Genomic DNA, 19,715 nt, shown 5'->3' on the forward strand with positions numbered 1-19,715 from the left:
TTTGGATGAACTCCAGGTGTTCCATAAACAGTGACACCTTTTTATTTATTTATTTTTTTTGTAAAGCAAAACACTCAGTTTTCTTGTTGGCAGCACTTAATGAGTGTGTTCTCTGAAGATAGGGAAGCACCCCAAGGAGGATATATTTAACACAATACTATAATTTCCACAATGCTCACTCAGTGTGACTTTACAGATGCCCCTTTGCCTTCCCCAGTGCCCAAGGCAGTAATGGGGTCAGTCAGAGAGTTTCCTTCAACACTTGGGAGCTTTACCCTCCGAGACGTCAGTGGAGTTAAACACCAGGAGAAAAGTCATCCCTCTGTGTTTTTTAATTTTTTTCCCACTCATTTAGAAGTTCACTCAGCAAAATGCCACTTCCTTCTGTTCTCTAGTAAAACACTGCAGTTGATAACATCACTGTAATTTTTGCAGTCTTTTTTCCCCTCTTAACCATCCAACAAAGGAAGGAGATGGATAAAAGTGTATGTTAAGTGAAAACATAATATTATATCTTCTTTTCCTTTAGCAAAGGGTGTTAAAACAGATTCATTAGTTTTGACTAAATACAAGGTTTCCGTGAGGATTTTTCGAGAAGTGACATGACAATGTTGATATGTGCGCTCAAGACAATGGAGGTTAAAACTGTTGTGAAAATATAGTTCTCTAATATATCCTGCAAGATACAGAATAAATATATGGTAGAAAGTTTTCAATGGAAGAAAAGGATGTTCACAGCAGGTCTATCTTTTCCTGAAATTCCTTTTGTGCTGTGATGAGCTAGCCTACAAAAGAATTTGGGGGGAGGGTTAATAAGAGAAAGTAATTTATAATACTGATATGCCAATATGTTTTTCAATAAACTTTCCCCCACATTTTCTTGAATTCTCGTCACTGTACGAATTATAATTATATGTCTTCCTCCCACTTGGAAAGTGGCACAAGGCGCTCGAGTGCAGCTCTGCTGTTCAAGTCGTCACTAGAATAGAAATGTCACGACTCAGTTAACAATGCTTTATTATTCACATTGATCTTTTTTTATAGTGTTCTTTATCTCAAAAACATTGTAAATCAGATATCTACCTCCCACTCTTTTGTTCATTTGCAAATTTGTATTATTCTAATGGAAGAAAGCGATGGAGTGTCAAGAGTCAGTATATACTGTTTATGTTCTCCCTGCTTCAAAATGCTTTTCTCTGTAAAAAGGGAAGATGCCAGAAGCGTGCCTCATTCCAACTTCTTTATCCAGATTCGTAGGTAAACTTTATTTCTCCTCTGGATCAAAAGAAGTTGGGTGTTTCTTGAATCCAGTAAGATGGAACAATGGAATGAAAATATGTTTATTATATAAAGAAACAAAGTACTTTAAATGTACATCTTTTTAAAATATATCACTTGCTTCTGCCTCAGTTTCTCCCTCTTTAGCTATGCATACGGCCTTTACTGCAGCCATGTTGTGTTTCAGTTCAAGATATATGGTGGCGCCTTTATTGAAATAACTTCAAAGTGTCCCTTTTAGACACATGTTATTAGTTGAAAGCATGTTGGTCTCCTAGGACTTCCAAATTATGATATCAAGACTTTGTTCCATCACCGTCTATCAAGTTTTTTTGGATGTAATACTTTCATGATTCAAAACAATTTAGAAGGAGTGAGAAACATAGTATTGTGGTCCTGAATTGAGGAGAATGGTAGTTATGTGGATTACCCTACATTCATTTTTTAAAAAAGGATCCTTCAAAAAATACCACTTAATACCCACTTAACAGATGGATTCAAAGCACGATAACAATCAGTCAGTCACTCACTCATCCAGGAAACAGTTTTAGACTCTTTATATAATACTTAGCACTATGCTCACTGCTGGTAGATACACCAAGATGAAAAAGACATGGCCCCTGCCTTCTGACTATACCCTTTCTTCCAGTGCCTGGCACTCAAGCAATCTCAATAGCATATGATACGTGGATTTTAGAGGTAGGTACATAGTTCTGTGGGTGCAGAATTCAGGGGTTTCCAATAATGCTTGGCATAATATAGACAGATGTCTAAAAAGATAAGACCTTTTCACTGGATCTCAAAAATTTGGTATTCTATTGCCAGAATATCTTGAAGAGCAAGGATATTCCAGTAAGAAGATTGTGAAACACTGAAGTGTGCACAACAGTATTTAGCAGCGGATGGTAAGAGTGTGCTGGAGAGAGGGAGAAGAGAAATAGGGACAATGGGAGTTAAGGTGCGGCTTTATGTGTTTATCCATGGATTTTAGACTTTAGTCATTGGGGAGGTGTGGACGCCAAGGAAAGAGATAGACCCTACCTTTGGAAAAATGCACCATACAGAGACACATAATATAGAGACTCCACCCCAGTTCGGCCTCAAACATGAGAATAGATTCAGGTTACCTTAACTTTTGTTTGAGTGCCTGAAATAAATATTTTAAGCACAAATAAAATAAGATCATATTTTTGTCTTCTAAATTCCAATATGGAGGATGAATTATAGGGAAAGTAAACTGGAGTCCAGGATTCCATTTATTCTTATTTGATCACTTTCCGTCACATCAACCTGGAAACTGATATAACATTTTCCTTACACTATTTTTTCCCTCGGATTCTATAATACCTGTCTCTCCGAATTTTTCTGTACCTCTTCTTATCCAAGAGATGAGACATTTCAAAAAAATTTTTTGATTAAAAGGACCAAATGTTGTAAAGAAGGCCAAGATACCTCCAGATGGAAAACAAACCATTGATTTTGGTAATTTGGTGATGGTTTGCCAGAAGAATTTCAACAGATAGGTGAGGCTAGAAAACAGATGAAAGTGGGATGAATGGGGGAAAACAGAAATAAGAAATCAGAAAAAGGGAATATATATTACATGCTCAATAAGTAATAATAGCTACATATTTCTAGATGCTTTTGATATGCCAGATAATGTTCTAAGACTTTTCATGTTCAAATTTATATAATCCTTATGTAATGCTCACCACAATCGCTAAACACTAGTGCTATCCACGTTTTCCATACAAGGAGGGTAAGGCATAGATAAGTTGTGAATTGTAATGGAAGACATTGAGTGGCAGAGATGGGATTTCTACCTGGGAAGTCTGGTTCCAGAAGAGAAGATGAGCACTGAATTACCATGGTACCCTGTCTATGATAAAGTAGACTTAATAGGCAAATAATAACATTCATAGCGCATGCAATATAATAAGTAATACTGATAAATAGTAGTATTATAATGGTAATTGAAAAAGCAGTATAAATTAAAGGCAAAGGAGAAACTTTAATGATATCGGTTTGAATAGGTCACCACAATTATTAGGATTTAGTGTGAAATATTTTAATATTTGGAAGAGGATAAGGTGCTAATTGTAGTCTTTACTACCCTTTCTTCTTTGTTAAGAAGAAAATTTTTAGAGGTGAATATCTACAGTAAGTTCTAAAATATAACACCAAAATACTAAAGAAAATATAACACTATTATTTTCACAGTGAATGAGTGGAAAAGTCCTGACAGTAGATCCCTTTCTTAATTGAAGTTTAATTTGAAAAGTCAGCCATCTTTAGCATAGGTATTTTTTTCTTACCTCTCAGAGGGAACTGTTTGCCTTGTAAGTGATGTTAGGCTGCCAAAAAATGTTTCACTAATAGAGATTCAAAGATGACCTCTTAAAGGTAAATGCATATTCTTCCCATTAATTTCTTTCATGACTCAGTTATTCATTGATAGTGCTGAAGTTTCACTGGGTTTTTGTTATACCTCAAAATTCCTTAATTCAGTAAATGGTACTGAGTGTCTGCTATGTGGAAGATGCTATACTAGGTCAGGAGAAACTCAGGTAAAAGACCTAAGTCAGTTTTCAGATCACTTCCAGTTAAATAGCAGAGTCCACTAAGGACACCAGTAATTCCGTGTAGCAATTGCTCTGGCAGAGGTTATAGGAATACTGCTGGGGGGCACTGAGCTGAGTCTCCATCACAGAGGAGGTATTCACCGAGAAGAAGAGTCAAGAGCTGAATGCGAGGAAGAGTAGGAAGAATGCACATTTTCTGCTGTAAAAAAAATGCGTAGTATCTTTTATGACAGCAAAAGTTCACTTATCATCATTCTAGTACACATGTTGGAAGGGGAACCAGGTACGAAGGTGAGGAGGAATAGTCGGAGGTTAGAAGAAAAACCCAGAGACAGCCAAAGAAGTTGAGCGTGTAAAAAGATTCAGTGGTCAACAGTGCTTGTGCATATAATGGGAACATTATATATTCAGAAATCTCCTTATTTGCATAAATTGGTGTGTCTGGTGCTTTAAATACAACTAAGGAAAATACACCCAATTATACTGACTTTAGCTCCTGAAGACTTATGTTGGTGACAGATACTGACTGGACATTCACCAAGCCAAATCTATTTCTTTCTGGACACATAGTTAAACTACATTTTTTGGCCTCCTTGCATCTAGGTGGGGTCATGCAGATAGTTCTGTGTGAAGGGATATAGATAGAAATGAAGTGCCTTCCTTCCAGTTTATCCCCTAAAATGTGCCCCATGATTCTCCACTTTTTTATTTTTATTTTTTTATTTTTTTTTTGCTTTTTAAGGCCATACTTGAGGCATATGGCAGTTCTTAGGCTAGGGGTTGAATTGGAGCTACAGCCGCTGGCCTATGCCACAGCCACAGCAACATGGGATCCAAGCCACGTCTGCAACCTACACCACAGCTCACAGCAGCGCCGGATCCTTAATCCACTGAGCAAGGCCAGGGATCAAACCTGCATGCTCATGGATACTAGTCAGGTTCATTAACCACTGAGCCATGAAGGGAACTCCTGATTCTCCACATTTATTCTTTATTTTTTGGACAACTTGAAGCAAGAAATATGGTAGAGGAGTTTCTGTTGTGGGTTAAGAACCAACATAGTCTCCTTGAGGATGTGGGTTCAATCCCTCGCCTTGCTCAGTGGGTTAAGGATCCACCATTGCTGCAAGCCACAATGTAGGTCATAGGTTCAGCTCCTTTTCCACATTGCTGCCTCTGTGGAGTCGTCCTGCAGCTGCAGCTCTGATTCAACCCCAGCCTGGAAACTTTCATAAGCTGCAGGTGCAGCCATAAACAGAAAAAAAAAAAAAAATACAATAGAGAACTCTGAGAGGCCCCATAAGGATAGCAGAGTCACAAGATGAAAAAAAACGCCTGAATCCCTGGGTCACCACATGGTGGGGGGACAACCCAGAAATATTTATCTACCTTGAGCTTTTTGTGGTCAAGAATGAACATTTATTAAGTTAGGCCAAGGAAATTTGGGGATAGTTATTTATAGCAGCTACTGTTAATCTGGTTAATAATATGATAATTTGGAGTACAATCCTTATGTGAGTTAATCAATAAATATGTCTCAGTAGTTATTATAGGATAATAATTTTAAAAATAGTATCTGTTGAATTCCTGATACAAAGTACAATGTACTTTTAGTTTTCTCCTATAAGAAAAGGACTTAGTAGGTACTTAATAGTAGTGCTATCTAGTGGAATAATAGTAGGTACTATTACTGCTGTTCCACAGTAATGGTTAAGACACTGGGACTCAGAAAGTTGGAGACATTTTACTTAAGAGGGTAGGCTTAACAGTAGTGTAGCCAGGATTTGAATCCATGCTGTTAGATATGAGAGCTATCCTCTACACTGTGTATTGTCTCCCATTGGTAGATACTATAGTATATGTTGAACAACTAATTTCACATATTCTTTCATAAAGGTAAACATAGCTTGATAACATGCAGTACAGTTCCTTTTATTATGTACAAGAGTGTAGAAGATTCACTTTACCCTTAGGAAGATGACAGACATTCTTTTCACCAGTATGTCCTTTGATAAAAATGTGTATTTCTAGGCTAGTATCAGAGCCTTTTCTTTTGACTATGAGGACTTTTATTTGCTTCTTAAAAATCTTTCCCAACCTGTTACCATAACACACACAATAGATGACATATATATATTTTATATATATATAGAGAGAGATATCTATCCATCCATACACACATTAAAACTGTAGCCAAATGGATGCTTGAATAACAACAGAAATCTCTTCTGAAACTGACTGATAGAAGTTATCTATTTATTTATTATTTAATATCGGTTTCATTTAACAAAAACAAACTAGCTGTGATCCCAGCAAACTAATTTATTAGTCGGGGGGCGGTCTAGTTTTTTGCTGGATAGCTCTTTAAAAAGTGTGGGATTATCAAAGGAACAGTTTATCCTATTCCTTCATCCTCCTTGAGTTTTGTAGACTGTGCTTTATGATGAATCCAAGGGCCAAATACTTACTCAAATAGCAAGATGCTGCATTCCCATCTCACCTGGTGTGTTATCCTCCTCCTCCTTCCCAATGAGAATTTATTTTTGTAACTCCTGATCCAGTTAATTTTACTGCCACTTATTTGAAGGGGTGGGGGTCATTATTAGGAAATGCCTTCTGGGCTCTCTTTGTCTCTTTCTCCATCTCTCTGTGTGTCTGTCTGTCTCTTTCACCCCCACTTACTGCGTGTTTTGCTGATTAAGCAAATCAACCTTAATTAGTAACTAACTAGAAAAGAACTCTGCCAGGTTTCCTGAAGCAGCCTCAAAACCAACCACAGCCTGAGCTCAGAACCCATTAAGAGGTAATCAACCAGTGCAACTAAGGAGTCACTCAGACCAGACTTTTGGAATTTGGCTCTTTGTTCTGTCAGTTTGAAGATCCGCTGTGCCAGTGATGCAATTTAGGAGGGAGCTCTTTGAGAGCTTTCACTCAGGAAGGCGTCAAGAGCTCTGGGGGGAGAGCTTAGCTCAGAAAAAGGGAAAGAAGGCAAGTGTGCATTGACAGCTTGATCCCAGAGAGAGGCGGCGGGGCTGCTTGTCTAGCGGGTCCTCTGGGTGTGGATAAGGCAGGGGCAGGAGGCTTCCTCTTAAGTGAACATGTGCCTCCAATATTAAAGGAACAATTACCTTCCTGTGCACCGCTCGCTGTTTGCTACTGCTGTTTCCTTCAATAAAACCTCTTTTCACTTGCCAATTGGAGCCTGTCAGGCAGTAATATTTTTCAGGCACGATACACATACTAAAATGCCCTTGTGATGTTTTAATACATTTACAGTTGATAACAATAGGGCTGTTTTGTCAAGAGAGGTTTTTTTCAAAAAAGTATTTGTTACAAATGCAGAGCAATGTTAAAGCTGGACAGTCCAGTGTTGGCTGTGCTTCGTGGCTGCTGGTCCTTCCTAGAGGTCATTGCAGCCCCAGAGAGCAGGGAAAAGTAGCAAAATGAGATCAGGATGTAGTCTTTTTATTCAAATTGAAGTTCTGCTCTCTGTATGTTTGTGTCTGTGTGTGTCTTTTCCTCTTCCAGAACTGATGCAACACCAAATAATAGTGTTTCCTTGCTGGCTGTTGAGGGCGGGGAGTTCCCAAAGCCTTATTGTCTGCTCCTTTAGCCCTGCTCCCCCTCCAGCCATTAATGAATACATTCAACCAGCCAGGGTCACTTTATTATTCTGACATAATGAACTGGGGGATGTGATTTCCAAGTTCTGAGGCTGCCACTGGCAGGGTGACGCTTTCACCTCGAGGTGCCCCAACTGTATATTCGACACACTTGGAAGAATAAATATTGATCTGCTTTCTGAGGATGTGCAGCATGTGAAATGTTAATGCTTTTAAACGGCTTTGGACATACAAAGTAGCTATTATTACCCCTATTATTATAAGGTATAAAAATCTCAGAGAAGATCTCATCTTCACCCTTTATCCTTATGATTAGTGCATCTGTGTTGAGTGCTTGCTGTATTCACACTGGTGCTCGTGGGACTAGACACAGTGGTGACATTCGAAGGCAGAGTGATTTTGAGTCTCTTCCCCTCCCCCTCTAGGGGAGAGACTCAACAATAATGTGAATACATATTTTGTGGACTTCCAATAACACGTATTTATTCCTTCATGGGGCCCCAATGATTATGGGGTTGGGCATTTTCCATATGGTTTTCTGAGGTGGCCCATTGTTTTGTATGGAAATACAGAAAAAAAAAATGGCCATTTAAAATCATAATTGGTTATAAAAGTTTGGAGCCCTAAAAAGAATGGGATTAATATCTAACCTTTGGTTTGGCAAAATAGTTTCTGGGAATGTTTATGTATTAGTAGTGAGCTCCTCCTAAGACATGGTTAAACTCCTCTATGTAAGAAAAAGCTGAAACTTGTGCTTTGAATGGTCCTGGTGAAGCTTGAAGGAAGTAGGAGTGCAGCAAAATGGCAGGACACAGGACCCCACCAAGGAATCACAGCCAATGACAATGGCCAAATGACATAGTTAACAACATGGCTAATATTTAGTTTTAAATGACTTGTTGGCTGATGCTTGGATAATAAAGCCTTCCTCCTCATTGTTTTCTCACTTTTGTCAAACGTTAGTAAAGATCACTTACACACATAATCTATTGTTGATGGCATTAGGAATAAAGAGTTTGAGGTTATAGATGATGAAATCCTCTGAGGCCCCAGGTAGATATGAGTGAGATGTGGAGTGCAGTGAGTGACTTGGGATGGAGTATGAGACACTTTCGCTTTTCTCAAGGATTCTTGACACTTGAAGAGAGGTGGGCTGCCATCTGAGTTAAATAATTTTGTTTATTGAGACATTCAATTAATGTTTATTGAACATCTACTGTATGCTAGGGACTCTGATGGGGATTGGGAATACAAGTGTGAATAGTTCTGATAAAACCTGTGCTTAGCAATGGGATGTACATGTATCTACTTTGCAGCAATTTGTAAAATTTAGAGGGAGGCTTTGTGATCTGCCCACATACCAATGTTTTTATTTTCTTCTCCACTTCTGCCTTACTTCTTTTATTTTAGGCAAATTCATTTCTTTATCGGGTCTTCAGATTGGCCTTTTTTTTTTCTTTTTTTTTTAAACATTACACACAACATTTTAATTTTTTTTAGGATTTTGATTTTTCCCATTATAGTTGCTTGACAATGTCCTGTCAATTTCTGCTGTACAAAAAAGTGTACAGCACAGTACTATACAGCAAAGTGACCCAGTCACACCAGAAGCATATGGAAGTTCCCGGGTCAGGGATTGAGTCTGAGCCACAGCAGAAGCCTATGCCACAGCCACGGCAGTGCTGGATCATTTAACCCACTGAGCACAGCTGGCTTGGGATAGAACCCACAACTCCACAGCAACCTGAGCTCCTGTAGTCAGAATCTGAATCCACTGCACCACTGTGGGAGCTCCCAGATTAGCTTTTTGGATTTCACTCAAGTTGTTATTGTATGTAATGCCTCCCCATCTTCCCACCAAGTCATATCTTGCTAAGTCCTCTTTAAAGGCTTGGACATCCTCAGCCTGAGGAAACTTCACATTGTTCTGATTTAATTGGTCTGGAGTTCAGTCTAAGCATCATGATTTAGAACAACTGCCAAAATGATTATAGTAGCCAGGGTGGAAAATATACGTACAAAAGTTATCAAAGCACATTTTATTGGTATTGTCGTCTGAAATAATAATCCACAATCTGTAAATTGAGAATTTTATTTGCGGTGAAATTAGGACTTAAACCCAAGAGACAGCATCTCAGGTAGCCCCAGAGAAACCCCTCTTCTGAGGCAGTGAGGAAGGAGCTAGGATATATAGGAGTTTTTGCAATAAAGGCAGGGAGCGAGAACAAAAGAGACCTGGGCTCACTGAAATCATTCCTTTGATATGCATATCAGCTATCAGGCGGTATCCTGAGTTTTCACAGCCTGCAGGACTCACTGGCTCTCACCCTTGGAGGTGACTGCATTTATAGATGACTGTGACATTCCTTACCCTTAACCACAGACCTGGTTGAAATATCATTCAAAGAGGAAAAGGGGCAATATCAGGATAAGATAGAGGGGAGGGGGAGGTGCATGCAGCACACACACATCTTACAATGCATACACACATTTTACAAAAGTTTTGTTGCTGGTCCCATGAAGGTTACTACCAGTCACAAGGAGCAGACATCACCATGAAGGATTTTAGTGTTTTTCTAGATATGAGGAGATGCAAGAATTGGGCACATAAAATCTTCTCCTGAAAATATCTTGACTAACTGAAGACCTGTTCTTCCAGTTTTCCCAGAGCAAAGAGTGCCTCACTCCTGGTCTCCACCTTGAGCTCCACTCAGGGGGTGCTGTGGGTTTGTAGCTGCAGTGGCTCATGTTTTACTCCATATAAGAGGCTGATGATGGCAAGTGCCAAACTTCAGGTCACAGTATAGTTGTTATGATTGCATTTTACAGCAACATTTCACTCTTCCTTTATTTTTTCTTCTATCCCCTGTCTGAGGGGAAGGGACCCTTCTCCTTTTCAATATGAACATTTGCAGCAGGAACTTGCACCTCTTTCTCTTTCTCCATCTGCAGGATGTGTCTTTGTCACCATCATCCCCTTTCCCTGTATTTTCACTTGTGCTCTGCTGATTCTACCCTCCTTCTGCCTGCTTGCTTCAGTGCATTGTAGCCTGAAAATCCTTCTTGAGCTAATTTTTCTAGCACCCAATTCCTCAGAGGAGTCCTTAACACATACTATTTTATCATCTACTCACTCCATAATCTTTCACAGTCAGATTCCATCCCCACACAAATAAAACTGATCTTTCAGAGCCCATGTGGTAATCCATGCTAACTACTTAATTAATTAATATTATTAATAGTTAATTATTAATAATTAACATTGGCTGAGTTGATAAACAGAGTAATAAGTGACTTTCTAATCATCGAATCAATGGTCTTTAATCAGTTTCCCTCTTCCTTGATACCTGGCTTTTCAAGCCCATGACTGTTCCTGTCTTCCTTAACATAGAATTCTGGTTTTTCTCCTTTTCTGATGTTTCAAGGCTGGCCACTTTAAAAGGCAGCATTACACATGTTTATGGGTTGTGAGGGCAGGTAGACTTGGCATTTAAATCAAATCCCTGCCACTTCATAGCTGCCTGACTTAAATAAGACAGGTTGCCTACCTCACTGAACCTCTCATTCTTCATCCATAGAGAGGAGGCAATAATAGCATTGTTCTATAGTTTTCTCTGATACTTCAAGGCAATTGCAAAATCAATAAGGGCTCAGTTAACATAAATGGGTGTTTGCATTTTGGTGGATATAATCCCTGTGGGCAGTTACCAGGCTATTTTTCTACCACTCTGTTCTGTCTGCAAAACCTACAGTGTTTGGCCCAGGGTCTTTGAAAAAAGTTACCTGTGAATGTGTGAGCAAATGCATTGTTCATCTTAATTGATGATCATTATCAAAGTCTTGCCTCAGGCGCTCTTCACTCTTTCCCTTACAGACCTCATTTATTCCCTAATGACATTTTGACCTCATTCATTACTTCTCCTTCTTCATGTAGATGGCCGCCACATTGAAAGAAATCACCTTGGCTTATTGAGACCTCCTTACCCAAACATCCCCAAAGGCATTTCTTTGATATCTTTTTTTTTCTTGTTTTATTATTTTAATTACACCCCCCACCCCCCCACCTCCTGCTGTACAGCATGGGGACCAAGTTCCTCTTACATGTATATATTTTTTCCCCCACCCCTTGTTCCGTTGCACAGATCTTAAAATCCCTATACTTGCAAAGAATTAGTCTTCTCTCTCCTTAACTCTTTTATTCATTTAGATATATTCATTGCATACTATTATATATATTTGTTATATATTTCAAATGGTCTCCTATATTACAATATATTTTTAATGTATTTGTTTAATGTATATATATTTGTAATAACCTCCAATATAGATTTGTACTACCTGCCTATTTGTTTATTGGCTCTAGGATAATCCCACCTGAAAACATGTAGCTTAGTATAGTAGCTATCCGCCCCTTTGACAACCAAAAATAACAAGAACCTTATTATTATTTTTTCTTTTTACAGCTACACTGGCAGCAAAGGGGAGTTCCTGGGCTAGGGGTTGAATCGGAGCTTCAGCTGTAGGCCTGTGCCACAGGCACAGCAAGGCCAGATCCAAGCCACATCTGTGACTAAACTACACCACAGCTGTGGCAATGCTGGATCCTTAACCCACTGAGAGAGGCTAGGGATCGAACCCTCATCCTTATGGACACTATGTCAGGTTCTTAGTCCACTGAGCTACAATGGGAACTCCCAAGAACATGAATTTTTCAAAGTCCATACTCCTTATCCTACTATAGTGTTATTTTCAGTCTTATTTTAATCAAATACTTCCTTTTATGTAAATGATATTTATGTATTAAGCAAGCACAAGTAGATACAATTTCATTGTGAAAAAAATAGCTAAAGCAATATGGAAGTATAAAAGAATAGCAAAATTCCCACCTCATCCTGCTGTTGGCTTTCATTTTTACTCCTCTTTCCAGGTGTGGTTCCTCTTAGCAGCCTGGGGTAACTCTTTTCTAGACCCTTTCCTTATGTTAGTTATGTTGAGTTTTACTTCATGTAAATGGGCCATACTCTATTTCTTAATGTGAAACTGGATTTCCCCTCATTAATATGTCTTGCTGGCTTAGACATGCTTCTTCCTAGATAACTATGGCATAGTGTTGCCTCTTACAGAAGCTCCATAACCTATTATGGCAGACGTCTATTGCTGAATCCTTAAAAGCTACCTCGATATTTATTTCCTGTTCCATTCATATATGTCATCTTGTAACAAAATGAGAAATCACGTTTCAGCTTTTCTGTCTTGACCTCTTTGTCCGTGCCTAACAGTGAAATGTCTGTTTATCCCCCAAAACCCAGCTCAAATGTTAATTGTATGTGGAGTCCTCTTTGCTGATTTCAGATTAAAGTGATATCTTTGAGAGATTCCTCATTTCTTTACGGACAAATTCTGAGGTTTTTGTAAAGCTAAACATATGGTCTTGTGTTAGGTAGGCTCTGAATCCATGTATTGCATAAATGAGTAGATGATTTTTTTTAATCCCCTGGGTAATTTTTTTTTTATTTTTTAAAATTTTTATTTAAGTATAATTGATTTGCAGTGTTTCTTCAGTTTCTGTTGTATGTCAAAGTGAACCAGTCATACATATCTTCCATCATGTTCTAACCCAAGAGATTGGAAATAGTTCCCTATGCTGTACAGTAGGACCTTATTGCTTATCTATTCCAGATGTAACAGTTTGCATCTACTAATCCCAAACTCCCAGTCCATCCCACTCCTTATCTGATCCCCCCCCCCCCACTATTGGCAACCACAAGTCTGCTCTCCATGTCTGTGATCTGTTTCTGTTTTGTAGATAGGAACACTGATGCCAACTTTTAGATTCCATATATAAGTGATATCACATGAATGCAACTAGAGAGTCTCATATTAAGTGAAGTAAGTCAGAAAGAAAAAGACAAATACCAAATGAGTATATGATTTTTAAACTTTTGTTACCTGACGTGTTTGCACAAATAGGCTCTAAGTACACTCAAGGTAAAAACTTACCACAGTGTGCCTTGAATAATGCAGAAAGGTGATGATTTTTATGCCACTGCTATGCCCACTATATTGTGGATATGGATAAAGATGAAGTTTTCCCTTATCATATTGCACCACAAATACCCATTAGCCCATCTAGGAAGCTATCACAAAGAAATGAAATGAACCTACCAGGATCTTCAAGAGGACTTGGAATTGAGCTGGATAATCCTAAAGAAGGAAAGTTAAAAAAGAATTATTTGCATGGATATCCTTTTTTTTTTTTTTTTTTTTTGCCTTTCCAAGATCCCTTTACCCCCCTTTTTTTTCAGGAAAGAGAACCCCGCTTTCCAATGGAGGATGCCTTCCATGTAGCTTGAGTGGAATTGTCTCCTCCATCCCTGCTCACTGCACAGAGCCATGGTAATCTGAGTCTTCCCAGCCATAGTAGTTGGTGGTGGGATGGCTGTAAGAATCAGGTAGGACCAATCAGGTTGTTCCCTGAGACTTCAGATCTGCATACTGGAAGCGAGGCTTCTCTCCTCCTTTGTGAGGCAGAAGGATAATATAGGCTTGTGACTGACAGAAGACATCTTTCCTGCCTTGGATAAAAACGTCTGAGAATAAAGCCTAACACTGAATTCATCATTTGGGTCCCTGGATTTCCTTACTCCTGAAGCTCATCTCCTCCTGGACATCCTAGATAGGTGAATCCACAAATTCCCTTTACTTCTGCTAGTTGGGTTTCTATGACCTATAGTGGAGAGAAACCCACACTATTATATAGAAGGTTTAATTAATTTTAAATATTTCTTCTGAGTCTGTTTTCTTCCCATTTCTCTTTAGAGGATGTATGCTGATGAAATTCTCTAAAATCAATTGTTTGGTGTCTGCTTTCTAACTCCCAGAATATTCACAGAGTAGCAATGTTGAATTTTGTGGAGGCATGCCAAAAATGATCTACAAAAATGGCTTAAAATCAGAGGCTAGATCTTATGCTAAAATGACTGGTAAGAAATCATGAGATGTGGTTTCTGTTGACCTGGTCTTTCATCAGTTCTATTCAATTCACATGAGTGAGAAGAGGGGACAAAAATGTATGTGTACTGAGTTTCTACTCAGTTCAACTCTTTCATGAAATGTACCCCTTTCATGCAGATCTTGTGATCTTGTCTTGAAAGATGCTATTAAAAATCCAGATGACTTTCAGAGTTCCATTTTCTTTCAGAGTCACTAGCTGGTTAAGTATAGTAGGTTCAGGATTATGATCCAGTTGAGTCTAGGCCTTCCTTTCTACCATCTGGAATACCATACAACTAGGATGAATGTTGACTCTTAGTTCTCAAAGCCTATTGCCAATTTTCCATCAACTGTCTTGAAATTTATGAGTTGGCCTTACTGTTTTTGGGAAAAATTATTTTCTGAGGAGTGTATTAGTATATTGGGAGTTTGAGATTTGAATCTGGAGACATGAATTCTAGTCCCATGATTTTTTTTTTTTCCTCCAAAGACCTCTGTGATTTGGAGATCAGTCTTCCTAGATCTTAGTTTCCTCCTCTATCAAATAGAAAACCTGAGTACTGATCACCTCTTAAGTCTATTCTCCTTTTATTTTTTATTTGTCTTCTTAGGGCCACACCCAAAGCATATATGAAGGTTCCCAGGCCAGGGGTTGAATCGGAGCTACAGCTACCAGCCTACACCACAGCCACAGCAATGCCAGATCTGTGCCACATCTATGACCTACATCACAGTTTGTGGCAACGCTAGATCCTTAACCTACCGAGCAAGGCCAGGGATCCTAGTCAGGTTGCTTAACTGCTGAGCCACGGTGGGAACTCCTCATGTCTATTCTAGTACTTTTCTGCTTGTAAGTGCTTCCCAGAGCCCCACACTTCCCCTATTAGAAACTGCATCACCCTGTGTTATGATTACTTGCTATATGCAGTGATGTCTTGTTCAGCTCAGTATTTCCCAATGAGTCCAGCATATTGCAAGTAATAGATGATCAATAAATATTTGTCAAATAAATAGATGAGAAAATAGGTTTATTCACTTTTGTGTACAGGATACTACTTTTTAATTTTTTTTTAATTTCCACTGACCAAAAGAGTGATGTTTTAAATTGTAGAAAATACCTCCAATTTTGCTAGTAAGAAGTAAAAACAGGATAATGATAGGTTTGAGTACTACAGTGTTCATTCCATCAATATGGATTTTTTTGGTCATGCTCACCACATGTGGAATTTCCTGGGCCAGGGTTTGAACCCAAGCCACACAGGAACAATGCCAAATCCATAACTGCTAGGCCACCAGGGAACTCCCAGCATTGATTTTAAAGAGGACTTTTCTTTAACTCAAAGCTCAAAATAAGAAAAGAGTTACCTCGAATTTTTAAAATAGGAAGTGTACTTTAAAGTATAAAATGGTCATTTTAGGTGACCATTGTAATTCAGCTTTTAAAGCTTGGTAACTGAGCCATCTTGGTGAAACTTCTGTGTGAATGAAGCCTTCCTTAATCGGCTTTTCCATGTTATTTCATCCTGGGAAAGAAAAGCAGTAGCTAAGCCAGAAGCAAGCAGGATAACAAAAAAGGAGTCTGTGGCCAAAGCAACAGAATTACTTTTCCTTTTTTTTCCCGTTCACTTGTGTTTATGAAGGAGAAGTAGGAAACATAATTTTTTGTCTTTGTTTAGACATTGGACAATACAAATCACAAGAACATATATTTTTGACATACTATTTTTTGGTGTTCTTTGGGATTTGGACCCTAATTAAAAAATATGTGTTTCCTAGCCCTTCTTACTGTGAAAATCCTTGGCAATATAAACAGATGCACTGGTTGGCTTTTAATTCTGACACCAGACTGCCTGAAATAATAGCTCTAAGAAAGTGTGAATTCTTTCATTCCTCCAGCTTTAATTATAAGTACTTAATTTGTTTCTCTTTCTCTTGCCGACTATCATACCAATCTGCTTTATTTTTTAGCAGGCTAAACATGGTGCACCTTAGAAACCCCTCATTTTGAAAAGCGTATTCTGCATGGGAAGGCCAAAACAAGTTAAAAGTTTAAGTTATTTTCATATTCCAGGGCCCATCACTGCAATTTAACCACTGAGATACTAAGTGGTACTCTAAAATTTTGAGTAATGTAGGCCTTATGATAGAATTAGGATCTTGATAGGCAGTTTGAAAACACTGAATATTTGTCATACAAGTTGATTCATCATTTGGAAAATGAGCCAAGTTAATAGCTTGCTAACTCATCTTGACCTTCCCCAGTCAAGGATATTCTTCCTTTTTTGTGTCCACCAGTTTTTACACCTTGTAACTAATTTGCTGTCACTTCATTTCCAGCCATGGGACTGACTGTAGTGATGCTGCCTTCTGTAATTAGATGAGGTACCTATGACACATTAGCCAAAAAAGTCATCAGTTGCTGGGAGTGGGTACATTTCTCAAGAATTGCTAGATCTGAGCTTTCTGAATATTGTCATATTTCTGCTTTCAAAACTGCACTATGTAGAGATGTGTTTTTATTTTCCAAGGGCAAAAATAAAATTAAAGAAAGACAAATCATTGCTGGAACTAACGATAAGCATGATGAAGAAAGTTTTATGCTCTTCCTCAGATTGGTTTCTTTCCAAGTTTATATATACATTTACATTTTGAGATACTTTCACCAATTATTTTGGAGCTTAGTACTAAAGATGTTAAATAAATCCCCTTTGTAAGTATGATATACAGAATGATTATGGGTAAGCTGTAGTGTGCTTTATGTTATGAATTGTCAAGCCCATTATTTTATTATCTCTCATTTTAATCCTCATAACAATCCTCTAAGGTATTACTATTATTGTCCAGATTTTAGAGGTGAAGAAGCTGAGATTTTATCCAAGTTCACAGATTCAGGAAGCTGCGGAAGCAAGGATTTGAACTCAGGAAGGGTCAGAGTGTTTAATCATGGACATGAGGCTGCTAGACTTTATTGCTAGTAACTTTCTTAATACATTAGACATATGACCCCATTTAATCCTTCCCCAAAACCATTACTATAAGAACTATTATACACCCATTTGACAGATGAAGCAACTGAAATTCTGATGAAGGAATTTGCCCTGGCTCACTCACTTTACCCATCTCACTAAGTAGGCAAGACGAGCTTGGAATTGAGGTCTGCATGATTCCAATAGCCCAGTGCTCAAAACCTTTATTCGTAACTGCATAATAACATTTGTTTATGGCTTCAGAATTTCTAATCTAAATCTAGTACATAGCACCCAAAAAATTCTTAGGTGTGCAATGAATAAAATGAACTGTTTAACTATTTTAGGTGCCAGAAAGACTTAAGATAAAGGTAAGGGTTAGTGAAGTAATTGTTCTTTTTGATTTTTTTTTTTTTTAACAGTGATGGAAAGGAGTCTTGGAGGATATGTATTTGCAGTGGTAAAAGCAGAGGCTGGTAACTTGGGCTCCTGGATTATTTTTCTAACTCCCTTTCCCATGACACATTTATGCAATTCATTTGCCTCTGATTTATTTCCCCTAAAATCAAGTTGGTCAGGACAATATCTCTTCAGGAATGGTGGGAAAACCAGAGGGTGACACTCTCTTGATTTTTTTTTTTTTTTTTGCAAAAGGCAACCATTATTTTGTCCATTTTTCACTTTTTTTCTCCTAAGTAAAAAATGTGTTTACGTGGCATTAGAGTTTTGAGCATAGAAAGGTTCAGTGGCCCCTGGGTTCCACAACCAGGCTTTGGGGCAAGAGCTTGGACAGCAGCAATAGCTTCCAACTTGTTTCCTGTTTTTCTTGGTCTTAGTGCAATCCTTGCCAAAGCTTCCTTCCTCCTCTGCTGCATTAGTAATGCAAAATGAAATTCATTGTGCCCATTATATCTGTTAAATGGTTTCCATTTTAACTTGAGAAAAATGTATTGACGTTCATGTGTTTGGCATGGAAAATGTGTATATCTATCGAAGATAGCAACTTGTCTGTTGGAATTACAGTGCATTATGTATAATGCTGCTTTTAGCTGTGCATGTACATTTCCTGGAATCTTATTGTGTCAGAGCTTGGAAAGTTTACACAAGCATTGGTAATCTAATTTTTGTCTGGTGGGTGGCTGTGGAAATATGGAGTATTTAAAAAAGCAAATGTCTTGGCCATCTGTGCCAGGGAGTGGCTTAGTAGCAGGGGTGTCTAGTCAGGTGGGGTAAAAGCACTCATCAAAAAAAAAAAAAAAAAAAAAAAAGGTTTTGAAAATATCGCCCCGGGTCTAACCTAACCTAAATATTAATTTCCCAAGAGCAGAAAGATATAACAGTTATTCTGACATGATTTTGAGCACGTTTCTGGTTCTTCTTTTTAGGAGTTCTAATTGTAAGGTTGAGGAATCTGTTTTATCTTTCTCCTGCCTCTTAACGATAATCCTTCTCTAGACTATATTGTTTCCTAGGTCTTTTGTCTTCTGCAGACATGAGTCTTTGGCTCATGAACATCTTGTTAAGGTCTGTTGAGGATTAGGGGCTGTGACACAATTTTCTCGCTGAGTCTTTTTATGGGGGATTTTTCACTTGGTTTGTCTGGGAGTTCTTTGAAATGTCTTCTATCAAGCAATAATTTTCATTTTTCTTTGTTCTCCTTAAAATTGGGGTTGTATTTTGCTCCTCTGTTCCTGGGGTCTAGGTAATGAATTGGATTATTTAATAGGTGGGTGTGAAATTCTGTGTGCAGCTGCTGGGCTGCTCTCTGGGTCTCTGAGTTGCTAAATCCTGCTCACTGCACTGCCTCTGAACTGTGATGTGGTCTTTTTGTTTTTTTGCTTTCAGTGCGTTGCAGTCATCCACCTAAGTGGGAGTTTCTTAACTTCACAGAACTGCTGTTGTCTGGGGGCTGGAAGTTCTTTATTACAGGGGCTGTCTTGTGCATTGTAGGGTGTGGAGCAGCGTAGCTGGACTCTACTTACCAGAAGTCAGTGACACCCTCCCCCAGTGTCTGCAAGTATTCCTAATGTCCCCTGGGTCCGGGGTAGGGGCGTCAAATTTCCCATTGGAGAATCACTGATCTAAAGCAAGGTTGAAAGACAAGGCTGGCATGATGTAAAGGAATTTCCATAAAAAGCACTAAACTCAAGCAATGCAGAGACAATGGCGAGAGAGAGCTTTGTGTCTTGGAGGGTATGTGGAGAAACTGTATCACAGGTCCCTGGAGAAAATACTGTAATAATTGTCTATAGTTTCTTAGTCTGAGTAACAGA

General features: G+C 38.5%; 1 protein-coding gene across 5 annotated transcripts in view; it reads right to left on the reverse strand.

Annotated features, from left to right (window-relative positions):
* Positions 1-19,715, reverse strand: part of MDFIC2 (MyoD family inhibitor domain containing 2) — a 111,391-nt gene that overhangs the window by 29,652 nt on the left and 62,024 nt on the right. For all 5 annotated transcript variants that reach the window (XM_084992454.1, XM_021069210.2, XM_084992457.1 and 2 more), the window contains exon 3: positions 13,649-13,687. In XM_084992454.1, coding sequence (XP_084848580.1) covers positions 13,649-13,687 — 39 coding nt within the window. The remainder of the gene's footprint in view (positions 1-13,648; positions 13,688-19,715) is intronic.

The sequence above is a fragment of the Sus scrofa genome, chromosome 13 (genome assembly GCF_054392235.1).
Source record: "Sus scrofa isolate SSC_HxYL_T2T_F1_AM1 chromosome 13, Sscrofa_HxYL_maternal_Yorkshire_Landrace_v2.0, whole genome shotgun sequence".
NCBI classification, from domain to species: domain Eukaryota; kingdom Metazoa; phylum Chordata; class Mammalia; order Artiodactyla; family Suidae; genus Sus; species Sus scrofa.